Genomic DNA, 20,019 nt, shown 5'->3' on the forward strand with positions numbered 1-20,019 from the left:
GTTAATGTAAAGTTATCAAGTGTCTTATTTTGTTAGCTTGAAGGATGTTCGGCAAATCTGATACTATACAAGTAGTATTAGATTTGCAGATTAGTATCAGATACAAGTAGTATCCTAATTTAAAGAACAAAGAATCTATTGGGTACCTATTTCTAAACCAAAGCTTGAGCTTTGATCTTTGCATTGAATCTACATTGATTAAAAAATCAAATTCTAAAAAAGAAATAAATAATTTCTTTCTACTCAATATAATTTCCGAGACATCTTGATTGATCCACGCAGTGTAAGAATGAGTTAATTGGCGAGCAATATGAGAGAGTAAATTGGTGGGAAGTTTCTTATGTTAGAAACATCGTCAATGTAAGTCTCTTCTAAATGAGTCTACCTTTTGCTTTCTCAATTTACTTTATCTTCAATTTTCTACCTCTTTTCACACTCACACCAAAAAAAAAACACCTTAGGAGGTAAGATGATACCCAAGCCTTGTTTCAGGAACACCTTTACACCATTTTCAGCAAAATTAATTTATCATCTTGAGCGTGTTCTGTGTGATTTTCTGCCTTATTATTGTTGGTGAATGATGATGTTGCCATTGGTACATTTTCTGGCAATATCTTCGGTTGAATGTCCCCTATTTAATAATCAAATAATGATCTATACTACACACCAAAAAGGGCTCAGAAACATTGCGACATTTTATATCAAACATTGATGTTTTGTGGCGACAATGATGTAATTAATGCGGAAATATTTGTTCTGTGTCACAACTAGGAGTGCATCGTTTAAGGAGGACGATGGAACCTGGAAGGGTAATGATGATGGAAAGGTGGTGAATAACCAACCACAGAGAGTTATGGATGACCGCAACGGTTTGGGTCCTCAGGCAGGATACATTGGAAGGTCGGTTACCATAACATTTTACTTACAACCAATCCACTATATTATTTAAAAAAATAATAATAACCCAATAGACATACACAAAAAGTCCTCCGTCGGAGGCATAATGGAATTTCATGGATAATAGTCAAATAGGGTGATAACACCCACATAATTATTTTAATCCTCTCAGAGCTGAGAGTTTTTAGCTTTCGGCGTGATTAAACTATATTTTGAACACATGTCTTTATGTAGAAAGGGGTTACCTTTCTGATAGTTTTGGTATGATGTTTGTTTTTGTAAAGGATCACAAATGATGCTCGTGAAGATGAGATGGAGGAGAATATGGGACAAGTTAACACAATGATTGGAAACTTGAGGAACATGGCACTGGATATGGGATCAGAGCTGGAGAACCAGAATCGGCAGATTGATCGAATCAACCGCAAGGTGAGTGATTTTGTTTTTGTTTTAAATTTGTTTTTTTGGAATTGGGATTGGTTTGGGGATTTTGGGTTCTTTATCTAATAAATAAACTCAGAGAAACTTCTTTACAGTCTACTTGGACCTTTTTGAATTAGATAATTTGGGATAAAACACATAGGAACACTTAAAGTTGATAGATTTAAACTTTAAGTGATTTAAAATTTTCAAGTTATACGATATCCACAATTAGAAATTTAATTCCACAAAATATTAAAGTTTCAGAGAACTCTGTGATTACAGTTAAAACTTTGAAAGTTTTAAACACTTTCAAGTTATAATCCAATCAGAGTATGAGAAGATTTAAATATTTAATGGGATTCAATATTAATTTATAGTGGTGGTGTCCATAATTTGGGACAGGGTGCATATAAGCACCAATATTTTCAATTCAAATTAATTTTTTTATGAATCCTTTTTTTCAGAAGTATTATTTGGAACCTTAAAAAAAGTTTGTCGACTTTTTTTTGTAAAATAGTACGTTAATTACTGAGTAAGTTAATTACTAGTACGTTAATTACTTGAGTTTGACGATAATTTCGGACGCTTTGCTTGTAATTTTGGACAGCTACTATTTCGTAATAGGAGTCCCATTTTCGTCTATTCAAGAATCAAATTTATCAAGTCCCCTTCCGGTTTATAAGAAGCAACGGTAGAACGTTCGGAGAGTCCAGGATCTTTTACACATAATTTAAGATTCTTGACTGTGACACTCCAAATACCCGCAGATTTCTCAAGAAGCGAAAAAGCTACCATAGAGAACCAAGATTTTAGCAAGTCTAAATACACCTTTCAGAGGATTATAAAGAGAATTTTGTGTTTAAATTTGTGCTGAAACACTTAAAGCCCTTAAAACTGGATATACACTAGATAAAATTTATTGCGATATTTCTTTTCAATATCCAATATTGACAAGGATTGTCTTCACATTATGGCGTCTACACACTAGAGAAATTTATGTCCATATTGAAGCGAATTTCCTACGCTAGTGTAGGAAAAACTCTTCAATGTGGACATAAATTTCTCTAGTGTAATGGCGTCTACACACTAGAGAAATTTATGTCCATATTGAAGCAAATTCCCTACGCTTGTGTAGGAAAAACTGTTCAATATGGACATAAATTTATCTAGTGTGTAGAGGCCATAAAGAGCCCATTACAAAGATTTATTGACATAAAAGTTTCAATATTGAAGAAAATTGTCCAGTGAGTAGGCAATTATTGAAATATTTGTTTCATTATGGAGCATTTTTTTCAATAATTTATTTCATTATTTTGAATTGCTACAAACTAAGCTAAATATAATGTCAATAAAAATTTTCAAAGTCACTTTGAAATAAAATTTCAAGGAAATTCTAAATATCAAATTGATTTGATAGTTCCTTCAATATTTTTTAATGGTCAGGAATCTTCTTCATTCAGAAATTTACAGTACGACTGGGATTTCCTTGTTCATGAATGAAAACACATCCAAGACCAAATTCCAAGTCAGAACACTTCTCTTCCTGCTTCCTCCAGAAAATCTCATATTCTTGGAATTTCGCTGTAGATTTTGTCAAATCTTCCCAAGAACTCAGTTTGGTTAGCACTTCTCACCCTCCAAGAAATCACAGATCTTCCAGGATTTTTGTTTTTGGACCACCTAATCCTCAAGAGTAAATTTCTTTTAATAAATTTAAAATGAAGCTTGAAATTTAAACATTTAGAGAACTTGAAGAAAATATTAAACTCTTATTGCATATTTTTAAATTTGTATAACACCTCAATCAGACAACTTTTAAAATATCGCAAATTTTGTAGTTCAATTGGCTTCAAACGTGGCTTATGAAAATAAAGTGAATTTTTGATGAATCAAATTTGATTCATCAAATTCTTAAATTGGGATATAAAACATTTTTAGATCAGTATTAAACCCAACATTTTTAGGATTTCGAAATGATTTTAAGCTTGGAAGATCAACAATTATAAAGAAAAATTATTGATATTTTACATTCGATATCTTTCAAATTTTCTTATTTTGGTTTTATTATTCAAAGCGATTTTTAGTAAGTTTACGATTTTAGACTAGTCGTCAAGTTCAGAATACGAAGATTTATTTTTTTATTACACTGCCTAAGGAGGATTATTCTTGGTATTTTTGATATGATACTTTTTCAATTAGGTTTTAATCTACGTTTAAAATTGTTAGCTAGATTTTGAATTTTCTAAATTAAATCTCAAGATAGATCTCAAAATCTAGCTAACAATTTTAAACGTAATAAATTTAAAAGCTAATTGAAAAGGTATCATATCAAAAATACCAAAAATAAACCTTCTCAGGCGGTGTAATATCAAAATTAAATCTTCGAATTCTGAATTCAATGACTAGTCTAAAATCGTAAACTTACTAAAAATCACATTGAATAATATAACCAAATTAAGGCAATTTGAAACATTTGAAAGATATCGAATGTAAAATGTAGCAATAAATTTTAATAATTGTCAATCTTCTCATTTTTGAGAAAAAAGCTTAAAGTTTTAAGTAAAGTATTCACTGTCAAAAAATTAGTAATTCCAATTTGCAATTCTGAATTAAAGGCTAATAACGTTTTATTTTCTTCCAAACTGCCTAAAAACTTTCAGTATTTAAAATTTTGTTGAAGGTTTGTTCAGAACAGCTTTAAAATGGCATTGAATAAATGAGCAGTAAAAAGTTAAAATTGATCAGTAACAAAAAAAATTTGAAACAGTGATATTATCGTCCAAATTTTGGCAAAGGGAAAATAAAGGGTTTTTCACAATCTATATGGAACTATTTTAAATGTTAAATATATAAATTAGGCCCATTTTTGTAAAGATTTGAGTTTTTTACTGACCATAATTAGATATTTTACTGCTCATTTTTAATTTTTTACTGCTCATTTAGAATTTTTACTGCTCGTTTGTTTTTTTGCTCTTTAAAATTAACAAAAAACTAAGGTATTTTAAATGTTCGTTTCACCTTTATTATAGAGAATTTCCCTTCCCTTCAGTATAAAGATTGAAAGAAATTTTATACTTTAACGGCGTTATCACACTTGCACATTAAGATTTTAATGTGATTCACATTAATTGTCGCTTGTGAGCGTCCAAATATGATATTTGTGTCTTTGAGTCACTAAATATTTGGGGTTTTTCTATTTATTGATAAAGAAGTGGACTTGGCCTGCAAAAATAAGTTTAAATTTACCTAAAGCGTAAATATTTTTCACATTAAAAAATTAAAGAAAAAATCGCATTAATTTTTCGCATTAATGCTATAAATCAATTTATATCAAATTTTGCGGGCCAAGTCTACCTTTTTATCAACAAATAGACCAAATTTTGAATATAAAATGATTCAAACACACAAATTACACATTTGGACTCTCACAAGCGACAATTAATGTGAATCATATTAAAATTTTAATGTGCAAGTGTGATAACACAGTAAAATTAAAAATGATTATCGAAGAATATGAATCAGCCGTTAAAGGACCTTTAAGATTTATCTCGGAATTAGTGGTATAATTTTGAAATGAGGATCTCAATGACGCAATAGGCAAGACCGTTGTTTCTTAGGCGGATAGATCCCCGGCTTGAGTCACAGTGTTGTAAGTACGAGTCCTGCCCGGTGCAAAGATCTGAATGTCTATAAAAAAGACATTTTCACTGTGATAATCGTAATAAATTGGTGTGATTATGAAGGAATCACACCTAAAATGCACAGCCTTTGCCCAAAAACTCCGGGAGTATGGAAGAAGCATCCATGCGGGGTGGGCGTTCTGGACGATCTACGATCAGCACATTCCTCCAACACGGGACGGGATATACAGCAATATGATTGAATAATTGTAACAATAACAAATATATCCCAATACGATTTTTGAAATATTGAATTGCTGCCCTTCTATTTTCGTGCATATATATGTATAATGTTTTCACATTGAGAGGATTTTGAATTTTAATTTTTATTAAACATATAACACGGTTATCCAAGGATCAAACTCAATAATTTTGAAATATTAAACTACATATGCCAAACTAGACATTTTTATTAGGTTTATACTAAGTTATAAACCTAATAAAAATGTCTAGTTTGGCATGTAGTTTAGGACTAAAAAAGATAGTTTTAAATCTTTAAATTCCAATTTTAAGAATTTAGTTTTGCCCGTTGTACGAAAAGAGCTTCGCAAAAATAAGTCCCAAAGTCTTCTTTAGAATTTTCTATCATTATTACTTTTAAACTTCATATTTTTATGTTTTTTTTTTAATTCAAAGCTAAGGTTATTACTACGTTTAATATTATATTAGCGGAGTTCTGAATTTGTTAATTTTTTCATCTTTTGAACTTATAGGTTTTAATTTCGATTTTGAAAATTTTAGATTTTAATTTGGTATCAAAACAAAATTTCAAATTAAAAATGCGTCCTAAAAGTTTCGAAATAAGAGAAATATTTTAAGAAAGTTGAGAAGAACTGAAGTCCTATTGATAAATAAATTAGGAAATTATATTTTACATGTTTAAATATAATTTTTGTCTTAGAAAAGAGGTGTTCAGAATTATATTTAAACTTGTATAAACTTCTTAAAACTATAAAATTTCAATTTTGTTAAGCTTTAAGTGAACCTGAAATTTATTAATTTATGACACTCAAACTCAAGTGTTTAATAAACTAATAATACTATATTTTATCTGTTTAAATGTCACTGAATTAAATAGATAAATTTTGTGAAATAAATTTAAACCGATTAATAAAATGTAGGATACACATTTTAAATAGATAGGATACATAATCCTGAAATCCTGAGAATATTTTAAAGCTTATTAGTTTTGATTAAAAAAAAATTTATTCAATTTTCAGTCCAAGCTAAGAATTACTAAGGAAATTTCTCTGAGTATGATATTTTAAAATATCAATGTACTAATTTTGGTGATGGGATTACTAACATGGATCTTGCTGTCTCTGTACTTTTGTGCTGCTTTTTTTCTGGATTGTGAAAACAAATGATAATAAAAAAATGTAGGGTGAATCTAACGAGACGAGGATAGCCGTTGCAAATCAACGTGCTCATCAGCTACTCAAGTAAAGTGTTTGAAGAGGGATGCACCACGTCAATCAGCTCATTTAAAATATTTTCAAAAATTTTGTGTTACAGTTAAGGATTCTCGTACGAAAAAATCTATTTGTTATGGAGACTTTGATGGAGAGCTAAATGGATAAGATGGGATTTTTGTTTATTTGAAAATCTCACACACATAACACTACACAAGCAAAATCACACAGTGGATAAACCATTTTAATTGCGGGCGAGATACATACCAAAAAATGAGATGAACGAGAGTGTGATGTGAATGGCTAAAGATGTCGTATTTTATCAACACCTTTTACCCTAAAAAAAAAACACGATAAAAGAAGATAAATTACCAAGTAATGGTTTGCATAAATGTTTTTTTTCTGTAGACTTTTTGTTGGACTAAAATGTCTCTTTTTTTGTTTGAAACTCCAAAACTTTTTTTTTTGAATTCTTCTGTCCCGAGATGAAGAAGTAAGTGAAATCTAGAAAAAAAAGATAATAATTTTGAAAAGCTTTTGAGAACAATGAGATCTTTTTTTTTTAAAGTAGAAGTTGCGTACTCGCTGCTTTTTTTTTAAATTGAGTTTGAAGAAATAATCTTCATTTGAACAGAAAATGATAGAAAAAAATTGAAAAAAGTCACTATAATTTTGAGAAAGTTTTTTATGCAATAAATCTTGCAAGATAAAAAAATTAAAGATGAGAAAATACTGTGCCTTGAGGTTTTCTTTCTCTAATAAAACATTCCTTTGACATCTGAAAATTTTCATTTTTTCCAATAAATTTTCCGTTTAGAGTGACTTTAGTAAGTGAAAATACTGATAATTGTTTTTCAGTTTTTTTGCATTGATTTGCTGATAAAATCAATGCATTTTCTTTACACTTCTAAGGAGTGAAAGATAAGGAAAATTTTCCTCAGAGACAATTTAAAAAAAAAACCCACTTTTTCTGTCCAAATGTCGATAGATTTACTAAAAAAAAAGAATAGATTGAGTAAATATTTGATTCGCGTGTGTACAGTAGGACAAAAATAAGAGTTGACATTGTTGTAAAAATAAACACAGTCCGGAAGAGATTAGAGCTTCCAGCTGGTAGAATTTTTTTTAATCTGCTCAGTAGTTAAAAATGAAATTTTAGATGAAAAATTCACAATTCTTTAAAAAAAACACTAATCGGCACGTTTGCAAATTATTTTTTTACACTTTATTTTTGTTTTCTTTTCCATTGGCTTAAGTATATTAAAAAAAAAACTACATAAAGATTAAGGAAACAGAAGAAATTTTAGTGATACAAGGTATTACTATAACATAGAATTGAGAAAAATTTGAGAAAATATTTCTTAGTGTGTAGAGAAAAGTGTAAATAATTGATGAAAACCATTCAATAAGTCCATTAATCTTTTTTTTCAATTTTTTTTTAAAAATATTCACTAACATTCATTTGATTTAATAATTATTTTGAATCCCATTTTATGTGTGAAATACTTCGGTTTCCCTTGGGCCAATTATTGTGAAATAAATCGCTGACTTATCATTTATTAAAATCTAATACAAATTTCTGGAGAGGAAATTTTTTTTTAAATAGGTTGTATTAAAAAGTGTGACGGATAACCTAATGAAATTACGTAACTATTAACAATGTTGTACAAATTGTGTGAAATTCACTAACAGTGGTGCTTTGTTGTCCTGAAAAGAAAAGTTTGTACCGATGTTTGCAAAAGCTGCTAAAATGAAATTTATTATCATATAGATTTCACAAAGGTATTGATTCTTTTGTTTACAAAAGCTAACAAGACTTTTCTGAAATTTATATTAATATAAAAGTTTGGAAAAACTTCATAAAAATCGGTATAATCCTTGGTTTTATGCTTGAAAATCGTAGATCAGAAAGCAGAAGAAAAAAAAAGAATCTCTACCGGGATTTGAACCCTTGTATTTTCGTGTACGGGATCCATAAAATTAAGTTATGATTTTACCCCTAAACTGCGATTCACAGAACTACAAAAAATCAATATTTTCGTGATACAAAAAACGATTTCGAATTAAAAGATTACAAGGAATGATGAATATTCTAAATATCTTTGAAATAATTCGTTTTCAAAGTGATCTTGGTTGGTGAATTGTAAAGTGTTTCAGGCAGCTTCAGTCGTGGGTTCAAGCCTGATAAGTTTCCAATTTTTTTCTTGTGTTTTATCAATTTAAATTCGTCTAGAGAAATAAATAATGACAATAAAATAGAAAAATGAATTACATTTACGTGTGAGCGTGGTACATAATGGGTTTTCACAGGAAGGGATATACTGGGTCGAGACCAAATTTACTATCTACAGATACAAGCTGAGAAGAAAAACTGTGATTAAATAGTCAAATTAGTAAATTACACAGCTGAATAGAAGTGCTAGGAACGGGACGTAAATATGATAAAAATAAGAATTGTCCAAGGTATCCAGGGTAGCCAGGGTTTTCGGTCTGCCAAGGCATCCTACAAGCTTTTTGGTCTCAGTCTCTTGCCCTGGTCATCAAATAATTCAACATCGAAAGTAAAAGCGTTTTGCTCTTTGTCAGATACCTAGAGAACCTAGACGACCTAGACCTTCGTTATATCCAACTTCCGGTTACAATCACAGGGTTTAATTTATACAACTAACTGGCAGGGTGGGTGGGCTTGATCGCAGACTTGGTTGACAACTGTTGACTTACGAGTATTTGACAACAAAGGAAACTATTTGATATGAGAACAGTTTAGCCCAGTTCCTGAAAGTCTCAAAATCCTAAATAACAAGTAATTTCACTGGTTTTCCAAAATGTAATTGATCATTTACCCTTAAAATCTAACTTATATCAAAATTTTTCAAAGAACCTTAAATGATAAGAAATTACAGAAGTTAAGCCATACGGCTAAGTTTTAGGTTTGAATGCTGTATTATACGGGCTTCAGACCTAAGGCTTAGTCATATGGTTTAATTGCTCTCATTTTTTATCAATCACGCTTTTTTGGAAAAAGTTAAAGTAAAATTGGATTATCAAAGATAAATGATATATTAGGTTCTCAAAAACCAATAAAATTCTTTGATGTTTAATATTCAAGACTTTCGGGAACTGAACTAAACCTCTAGTTCGAAGACCGCTTTACGTTATCCAAACAAGTAATAACAGTTTTGCGGATACAGCATTTCATGAAGGGACCCCGTTTCCTCGCAAATCTATTTTTTAAATTCCTTTAAAAAAGCTCCGAAGCTTTATTAGCCAGAATGCAGTCGGTCTATCGAAGGCTAGATCAACCCGGTCTTTTCGAAAAGTAGCGTCTAGGCTTAGGCCTCGATATGCCTCACGTACCTCATAATAAGATTGCTTCTGGAATCGTTACTTCTGACATAAGGGATCAATAATATACCAAAGAATCTTTTCTAAAACACGCCTAAGTCTGTAACTTTACTCGCTACAGATCTAGGCTTTACAGACAATTACGGGAGTTGTCTCCTGATGATTGAAGAGTGTTTGGTGCTGTGTCTCCGAGGTATTTGTATGAGCACCTTGGAACCCTCCCGCCAAGTTTGGAGGATCCCCCAATAATGAAACCCAGTTTTCTTTGACATCACTCGACCACTGAGGAAGACACGGAGCATGTCGAAAGCTCTGGAGAAGAGTGAGTTTTTTTATCTTTTGGGTTGAAGACTCCACAGTTTGTGTTGCCGCATCCGGACGGAGCTTCCTCCGAAAATTTCCACTGAAGCTGAACGGCAATTCCCCCACGAATTACGTGACTTTTCTTAGACATTCGGAACTATAAAACTCTGAACACATAACTTAACCTCACTTTGTTCAGAAAGAAGCTAGGTACCTTAGAGGATTCTGTAGTTTCCAGACGTTACGAAAAGGATTTAGGACCCTAGGTTTAAAAAAAAAAATCCCTGAAAGATAGTCGAAGCGCCATGTCAGGAGGGAAGTGGCATACCCAGGCTAGGCCTATAGGGGGATAGCTAGGAGGTACATAGGGGATTCTGTATTTACCAAATGTTTCAAAAGGATTTTAGAACCCCAGGTTTTATATATCCCTAAAATCTAGCCGAAGCGCCACGTCAAGAGGGAAGATAGATACCCAGGCGATCTAGGGGGACAGCCAAAAAGTTTTTAGAGTACTATTATTCCTGAACTCAAGCCAGTCCGTCTTATTAAGATGGAAGCTAGACACCTAAGGGGATTCCGTTGTTTCCAAGCGAGACACAATATTTTTCAGGTAGAGTTTATCTCTTGAACCTAGTTGAACCCTTGGCGATACCTAGGGGGATAGCTAGGGGATACCTAGACGAATACTTAAGTACTTAGGAGATGTTGTGGTTTCCAGTTATTGCAAAAAGTTTTTAGGACATTCAGTACTGTTTATCTCTAAAACCAAGCCGATGCGCCTCGTCAAGATGGAAGTCAGAGTTAGTGGTAAATTACCACTAACTAGCCATGTACCCAGAGGAGTCAGTTACAGGATCCTAGGTACTTTGTATTTATGAACCCTAATAATTGAAGCCTCTTGTCAAGAGGAAATCGAGGTATCCATGAGTTACACCTTCTATTACTAAGCAATGCACAAAAACCATCAGGGTTTTAGGTATTATGTTGTATCCTTAAACCGTAGCAGACCTTTACCTCTTCAAGAGGGAGTCAATCAAACAAGATACCCAAAGGATCCTATTGTTTCCAAACGGTGCTCAAAGTTTTTCATGTCCTTGAAACATTCCTGAACCCTGGCTATGCCCAACCTCGTCAAGAGGGAAGCCATGTACCCAACGCTTGCAATTAGGCTATGAAAAGTTTTCTATGGCTCTAGGTCTAGCCCCTGGCGAAGCGTTTTTCTTTTATATGGAGCTGTTTGAAGCCAACTCACCAATTTATCGGAATCTCAGCTTACACTTCTCATAACAAGAGCGCATTTAGACAGATATATAGTATATTTATCCCTCTTTACAAGGCTCAGAGTCTTGTACACAAGGCTAACTTCAATTTTGACATATATCGTGTAACGGTCACGAGTGCAGAAAAAATCCCATACGCATTTATATGTGAAAGTAAGAAATTGGCTTCAACTTTGAAGGCCACTCGCCGGTGACTAGCTCTAAGTATTACCATAACCAAACTTTTAAAATTTTTAAGGTTATGTTATTTTTTTAGGTTATCTCTCAACTGAAATCATATAACCTGCTAACTAAGAAATTTCCTCCATAAGCAAACTATTAAGACTTATTTATTGTTTTTTTTTCTTCAACAAGAGGGTGCTAAAAGAATTTTTTCTCACATAAAATTATCTTATTTGGAAGCAACAGAACAATATATGAGCTTCATTCAATGTTGTTGGTGGGAGGAGAAAACATTCACAGATGCTGTTTCGGGCAAAATAACATAGTCAGCAATTTATATTCACGAAAATGATGTGATAAATTTTTCATGATTCATTGATTTATTCTCATTGCTTTTTGCTTCAAACAAATGACGAAAGATGATAACAAAGAGAGTGTAAAAAAAGGTGATGGTCGCAATAATTAGTTTTTTTTTATATTTTGGAAATTTTGAACGCTTATTTTTCTCACAGAGAAATTTTTGCTTAGAAATCTCTCTTTAGGTTTATTCTATTTTTATGGTTTCTTTTTTTCTTCTTCTTTCTCTCAAACAGGGCGAAGCGAACACTGTAAGATTAGATGAAGCTAGCAAGAGAGCTGGACAACTCTTGAGAAATTAATTTTTAATGACATATTTCATGGGGTGAGCTCATTTACCATTTCTTTTCCGTTGTTCCTGTCCTTTACACGAAAAACATTTTCTTTTTTTTTGATAATTTTTTTTTGTTGAGGTAGCTCTAGAGTGAAAGTGAGAGAGAGAGCTTATGTTGAAAAATAATACTCTTAAAAAGTCTCTGATTCTTTTTGATTCTGTTGATGAAAGTTGTGCAAGAAAAAAATGCAAATTAGAATAAAAGTTTTGCGTCATTTTAAAGTTTTAGTGTCGCACCAGATTGAGAGATTTAATTGGGATGGGTTGATGTCTTCTGGAAAAACCAATTAGTTTGCTGAAAAGGCATAAATGGTGAACATAACCTCAAAAAAATTCAAGGTTTTCTTGGAAAGTTTCCTACAAAATGAGGTTATGTTTGATTTTTGAAGGCATGAGCTTTCAGGATTAAAATTAATCCTCTTAATCTGAATAAGGCACTACTCATCCATCCAATTTATTGATTTTTTTTTAAATAAAAAGGTGGGAATAACGTCAATATTGCGAAAGGACACAAGTTTAATTAATAAATAGAAAAAAATCGTATGAATTGATGAGCAAATTTTAATAAAACATTATATCAATTGAAACAGCAGCAGAAAATCTATATATTTCTATATATAAAAAGAAATTGGTAGTAGAGGAACAGAGAAAAAAATAAAATTTGAAATAAATATCCATATTAAAATATCAAACACATTTAATATTTATAAATGATGAAAAAAACATACTTTTACTTCCTATATAATTTGTGAGATAAAAAAAAAACTCCAATTGGTGCAGATAACTCGCAACTAATTCGACCTATATAATCTTCAATTGATTGCAAATTATTAAAAAAAAGTAACATCAAAATAATTACTTTTTTTGTCGACATAATTAATAATGTAGTGTTGTTATTCGAGATTATTAAAAAAAAAATAAACACAAAAAATAAAAATGATAAAATCATTGCAAAAAAAAATCTCAAAAAAAGTGTTAATCTTACATTTTAGATTGTTTATAAACATTTTGAGAGAAGAAAAAAAAGGGGGAGTAAAGTGAGAAACTTACTTAAAATTATTATTATAGCTAAACAAGAAAAAAATGAAAACGTTAAATTTGCTAATTGTTAGATTATTGAAATAAATAATGCAATATGATGAAGAAAAAAAAACATACTTTAAAAACAAATGAATGAATTATTCTAAGACATAAACGACGGAGAATGGCTTAATATTGAGATTTAAAAAAAAAACCGGGTGAAAATAACCAACCTTAAAAAGAAGTAATATTGCTTTGTAAATTGGATGAGACTCAAAATTGAAAGGTGATTTAAAGGAAAAAAAAACAATTAATAAAACAAATAAGAGAATAAAGGCAAGAGATAATAATGTGAAATCCATATCACAAGAAGACACTTTTAATCCGAAAGTATCTTAAATTTTTTTTCTCAAAAAAAAAAAAGAAACAAGAAATAGCGTTTTCCTATTTAAAAAAAAAATGAGAAGATAAATCATAAAATTCTTAGACTTAACAATGAATATTAATAGAGGTTTACAAAATGAAGATGAAAATAAAAGATGATAAAAAGAAACTTTTGATGAATAAAAAAAAATGTGAAAATTTTTGATAAACCCACAGAGACACGCCTTAAGTGACAACATTAGAAGTGATTTTTATCTTTTATTTTATCTTATTTATTTTTAAACACTTTTTTTATTAAAAAAAAAGTTTTTATCTCTTCCTTGCCCACATTCATTCATTTTTAGAACATATTTATTTTCTTTTAACTCTAAAAAACTTCATTCATTTTCACGACGTTTTCCAGCGTCAATTTTACAAAAGAAAACTTTTTTTTTTTTCAAATAATCTGTTAGAGGAAAATGAAAAAAAAATGTGACGATAAAACACAAATTACACAATTTTCTCTATACATGAAATGCAATAATATTTACAATGATGATAAACGAAGAAAAATTGTAGAAAACTTTCAATTTATTATTTTTCAAATTAACCACGTGAAAAAGAGAAAAAAAAACATAAGAAAATTCATTTTCTGAAAACTAACCACCTTGGAATCATGAGATTAGAATTTTATCAAGAAAGGGAAAATAAAACTATTTTATCTCAGATGAAAAAAAAAGAGAAAACAAAAAGTATTCTTACAGTATCACTGAAAAAAAAATATTCAAAATAAATAGTGGAATAAAACACCTCATAAGGAAATGCAGAAAAGAAATCCATATTCCGAGGAAATTTCATAAATAGAAAAGATGGCCTTATTTTTGAAATTTAGCTTAAGAGGTTTGTAGTGGAAAATGAGGTTATGTTGACCATAACCTCAAAAATAATTCAAGAAGTGGAGTGGTGTTCTGTATCTCGGTGTGCCGTTTAACAAAAAGACTGTGGGGAGACTGAAAGTGTGCTTTTCAGTCTCGTGGGAAATTTAGTGCAAGATATAGGACATTTCGAGGTTCTTGTCTAACAGGTTATACCTCGAATACTTAATATTCAACATCATTTAATTTTTATCCGAGAACATGCTCTATTTAACCTGGTTTGTTTACTTATTCTATGCGACAGTGTAAATGACCTCAATGAAATCGTTTAGATTGCCGCCTTAAATTGAGACTAAATTGTCCCAAAATCCGATTTTTAGGCAATTCATTCTTAATTTAATGTTAGCCTCAAAAAGCCGTTTGCTTTAGCATCTTAGATTGCGACTGAATTATCCCAAAATCTGATTTTGGGACAATTCAATCTTAATCGGATTTAGTGGTGTAAATGACCTCAAGAAGCCGTTTAGATTGCCGTCTTAAACTGAGACTGAATTGTCTCAAAATCCGATTTTAAGGCAATTCAATCTTGATCTAATGTGTCGGTGTAAATAGCCTCAAAAATCCGTTTTGTTTGCCATTTTAGATTGAGAATGAATTGTCCCAAAATCGGATTATAGATCGCAGTTTAGGTTCCTGCTGATACTGAGACCGAATTGTCTGAAAATCTGATTTTGAGACAATTCAGTATTAATCTTATTTAGTGGTGTAAATGACCTCAAGAAACCGTTTAGATTGCAGCATTAGATTAGACTGAATTATCTCAAAAACGGATTTGAGATCGCAGTTTAGATTGCCGCATTAGATTGAGACTGAATTGTCCCAAAATCTGATTTTACGTCAATTCAATCTTAACCTGATTTAGCAGTGTAAATTACCTCAAGAAACCGTCAAAATTGCCGCCTTAAATTGAGACTAAATTGTCCCAAAATTCGATTTTGAGTCAACTCAATCTTAATTTAATGCAGCGGTGTAAATGACCACAAGAAACCGTTCGAATTGCCTCTTTAAACTGAGACTGAATTGTTCCAAAATCCGATTTTGTGTCAATTCAATCTTATTTTGATTTAACAGTGTAAATGACCACAAGAAACCGTTCAGATTGCTGCTTTATATTGACACTGAATTGTTCCAAAATTCGATTTTGCGTCAATTCAATCTTAATTTAATGCAGCGGTGTAAATGACCTCAAGAAACCGTTAAATTTGCCTCTTTTAACTCAGACTGAGTTGTCCCAAAATCCGATTTTGCGCCAATTCAATCTTAACCTGATTTAGCGGTGTAAGTAACCTCAAGAAACCGTTCAATTTGCCTGTTTTAACAGAGAATGAATTGTCCCAAAATCCGATTTTATGTCAATTCAATCTTATTTTGATTTAGCGGTGTAAATGACCTCAAGAAACCGTCGAAATTGCCGCCTTAAATTGAGACTGAGTTGTCCCAAAATTCGGTTTTGGGTCAATTCAATCTTAACTTAATGTGGCAGTGTAAATGATCACAAGAAACCGTTTAATTTGCCTCTTTTAACTGAGACTGAATTGTCCCAAAATCCGATTTTGCGTGAATTCAATCTTAACCTGATTTAGCGGTGTAAATAACCTCAAGAAATCGTCGAAATTGCCTCCTTAAATTGAGACTAAATTGTCCCAAGATCTGATTTTGGGACAATTCAATCTCAATCCAATGCAGCAGTGTAAATTGCCTCAATAATGGCAGTTGATGCAGCTATTCTACGATTTAATACGCCTATAAACCTTATAAAACCATTACTTAAAGAATAAAGAGGTTAAATTGCAATTTGAGGTTATGTGGCAAATGAGAGCGTGCTTAAAGTTTGAAATTCTTACATTCCTCAGCCGAACGTAAATTATCTTGCATTTTTTCTTTAGGGAAGTAAGAAAAGTGATTTATAGCTTTCGAATGCATGACTATGGATAATGAGGAGAAAAGTCTTTTAGGGCGCGACAGGGGTGTTAATCATCTGAGAGACCTGTCGGATATATTGCCAAAGGAACTCTGGAAGAAATAACGCTCCTGGCGCGTCCGGAAGGATTTTTTTCCTATTTCCGGTTTCTCCGACTTAACATCTTGTACACTTTCTCAAGTGCACTTGAGAAATTTTCGAGCTGCAGATATAGATTTTCAGTGTGATTTTCTGTCGACTGAGAGATTTATGAACTACAATTATGCAAATTCTAACCATAAAAAAATCTTAGGTTAGCGTATGGGGAACTTCAATAGTGAATGCACTTAGTCCTCAAAATATCACCAAGGTAGAGACGGAAGAATTCCTGTTTCCACCTAGGATGGATCTGAGCTTATGAGGACCTTTTTTAAATTGGTTTTTAATGCTACTTACCCTCTTGAAATTGCACTTACAGGTTTTTTAGGTTAGAATTTTTAGGAGTGCAAAAATATTTTAAAAACGCGAAAAAGGACACAGAATCAACTTATTTGTCGTTCAAAGAACAAAACTTTCAAAACTCTGATTTTTATTCTACTTATATTACTTCTGTTTTTTTAAGGTTATGTACTACCTAACCTCAAATTCCGTTACAAATCTTTAGCTAAACATAGAAATGAGGCTGAGAATATCCTGCTGAAAAATTAAGTTTTTAAAAGAATAAACATAACCTGAAAGCTCCTTTTAGGTTAGAACTCAAAAGACATAGGGTTGCGGCATTACTTATGGCCTCATCCTAATTTTTCTCACAAAATTATTTCGAAGAACCAAAAAACTTTGATGTGCTATCATAACAAATCAAATATTCCTGATTTTAAGGTTTTTGAAGTCATTTACCAAGGAGGCCATACGTGTAGACTGATTATAAGTAATGCCATAGGGGGAACTGGGGCAGTAGTAATCTGGGGTAGTTGTAACCACTGTGATTTTTTTCATTAATTTTAAGACTCCAGAGGATAAAACCCATAAGCATTCATAGATACCATGGGGATGTATGTCCACAGATAAATTGGTCAATAAAATCCTAATATACTTTAAAAATAAAAATCATTTTCATGAAAATGTTGATATTTCGATTATTTTGATCATTTGGATTTCCACCTGGAAATTAAAAATTGTGTAAAATAATCGAAATGTAGCAATACCAGTTCTTTCCTACATCTTTTAGGATTATATTAATGCATTTACTAGAGAAATTGAGATTCTCATTATTTCAAAAGAATTAATAATTGGTCAGAAAACAGCATTTGGGGTAGATGTAACCAGGCAATTTCAATTTCACAAAATGAGTAGGTAAAAGAGCGGGAAATTGACCTTCATGCGAAATATCTATAATTCATAGATTACGAAAAAAATGGTGGCACTGTGTTCAATAAAAAGTCACATGGTGTCAAAATATGGGGAAAATCCATTGAAAAATGTCTTTGATATGCATGCTTTTAGTTTTTTTGCTATTTTAATTATTCTTTGTAAAAAGTGTCGTGATTTTTTGAAAAATATGCAGTCTTTATATATCTCTTAAGTAATTAAAATAATCGAGAGTGGTGCAAAGTTAATTTCAAGGGTGGGAAAAAAGGTGTTTACTTCCTCCCCAGAAAGTGGTTACTTCTACCCCAGGTATTTTGTGAAAAGAGAAAAATGCACAGGGACACAAATTTTATTTTTATGGAAAACTCAATTGTTTTCCAGCATCCGCATTACCCTCGACGAATTGCCTATACCCAAGGGTAAAACATGAGCTAAGAAATATTTTCCAAAAAAATCACGGTGTCCTTGGAAAATCACCTCAAATTCGCATGTATCGAAAATGGTTACATGTGCCCCAGTCTCCCCTAATCATAATTTCCAGAAGAAAATTTTGTATATAACCTTAAAGGTAAAAAATAAGATATTTTGCCTTTAATTGTGCGTGATATTTCAAGATTTCGAGGTAAAAGAAGACAGACACCAAAAGTCTCCAAAAAAAACTCTAGGTTATGTCATTTCTCTTATATAATCTCAATTTTAATCACAACCATCTTTTCTATTTAAGAAATTTCCGCCAAAGACTTTGAAAGTAAATTAAAAAAAAAGGTAAAAGTAGATGATATTTTTGATTGATAATAAAAATAAACATGTACAAAAGAATATCGAAATTTTTTCGCTAATTACTTAAAAAGGAAAAATGATGAAAAAAAATCTATGTCTCTTAAATCTCTAAATGTGCGTAATTTTTGAGAGAGCATGCAAAAAAAAAAAACATAAGTAAGCTGATATTTATTTTTTCTAAAAACAGTTTTTCTTGTGTAAAAAATTTTCACGACACTTCTTTGTGCCCTAAAAAAAGACCTTTCTATCATACTTTCTATTTTTTTTTTTGGTTTTTGTAGTGAAACCTCTTAAGACCTTTGAGGCAATTTTTGGTCGTGTTATCTTTTATCAATTTCCCTTCCCAATTACTTGTTTTTTCGACTAAAATTGTATCGTACGGAAAGCAGAAATTCTAATTTATTTTCTGAAAGAACATTAAGGAAAAAATAATAATTTTGAATTAATTTCTTAAACGAATTTAGTAAGTAATGATTACAAAATATTTTTCAACATATATTGTAATTTATTATAAAGAATGATAAAAAAAACTTATAAAGAAGTGATAAATACAAGAGAATCTAGATCTTTTATTGGGTTTTTCCTAGCCAAGAAATAGGAATTTTTCTCAATTTCACTTTGTGATTTTTCTTCGTTAATTTTTGCAGTGTCTGAAGAGAATAGAATTAATGATGCTTCGAGTGAAAGTTCAGTGGATGAAGATGGAATTTCACCGTCTGAAAGGGAATATTTATCGTCTGAATGGGAGGAAGTGTTCTCAAATGAAGATTACTATTGGGTAAAACCTCAAGGAAGGTCCCAAAAGACGTTGAATGAAAAATTGGCAAGATATATTTCCCGTCCAGATGACACAAAAATTATGGTATGAAAAGTGCATTATCCTCCTTTTGCTGCCTTTTATGAATTTATTATTGAATGGCGAGAAATCTCTCTCAAGAATAATTTTAATGGAAAATTTTGCGAGAGCTTGGTTTATTCTCCTGAATATTTTACTTTATGAAAATTCTATGAAATCAAGCACAATGTGACCTAAAATTTCAGTGGGAATGCTCTTAGAGCAACCCGTGTCTCTGGTGTATATAATTAATTAATGTTGTTCAAGCACTTTCATAATGACATTTTTAACTCAAAAATTTTCTGCAAGTTTTGTCCTTTAAACGAGTTACAATGTTTAATATTTCGTACTTCTTTTGTTTATTCCTCTAACTCTGACTTTTGACCTTTTGTGAGATAATAATTTAAAAAGGAATAAACAAATAAACAACCGTTTGGTCTCCAGATAATAAAGAGACCAGGAAGGAGACTCACAGGACTCATTTAAACGGGGATATTTCGAAATACATCTCATTGCTATGCTATAGTGGCTCCGTTCAGTAATAACCTTTCGAAGAGACAAAGCCAAGCCAAACCTATTCGAAAATCTACCAGAAGCCTAAAGTGCAAGTTCGTATACCCCCCGC

General features: G+C 31.3%; 1 protein-coding gene across 15 annotated transcripts in view; it reads left to right on the plus strand.

Moving 5' to 3' along the window:
• Positions 1–20,019, plus strand: part of LOC129798046 (synaptosomal-associated protein 25) — a 69,392-nt gene that overhangs the window by 44,019 nt on the left and 5,354 nt on the right. For 4 of the 15 annotated variants that reach the window (XM_055841011.1, XM_055841012.1, XM_055841005.1 and 1 more), the window contains exons 6-9: positions 772–900; positions 1,182–1,326; positions 6,384–6,442; positions 6,516–19,118. In XM_055841011.1, coding sequence (XP_055696986.1) covers positions 772–900; positions 1,182–1,326; positions 6,384–6,442; positions 6,516–6,519 — 337 coding nt within the window. In that variant the 3' untranslated portion in view covers positions 6,520–19,118. Of the gene's footprint in view, positions 1–771; positions 901–1,181; positions 1,327–6,383; positions 19,119–20,019 lie in introns of those variants that run through there. The other 11 variants (XM_055841008.1, XM_055841006.1, XM_055841010.1 and 8 more) reach the window with 3 other exon arrangements.

The sequence above is a fragment of the Phlebotomus papatasi genome, chromosome 1 (genome assembly GCF_024763615.1).
Source record: "Phlebotomus papatasi isolate M1 chromosome 1, Ppap_2.1, whole genome shotgun sequence".
In the NCBI taxonomy this organism is placed as follows: Eukaryota; Metazoa; Arthropoda; class Insecta; order Diptera; family Psychodidae; genus Phlebotomus; species Phlebotomus papatasi.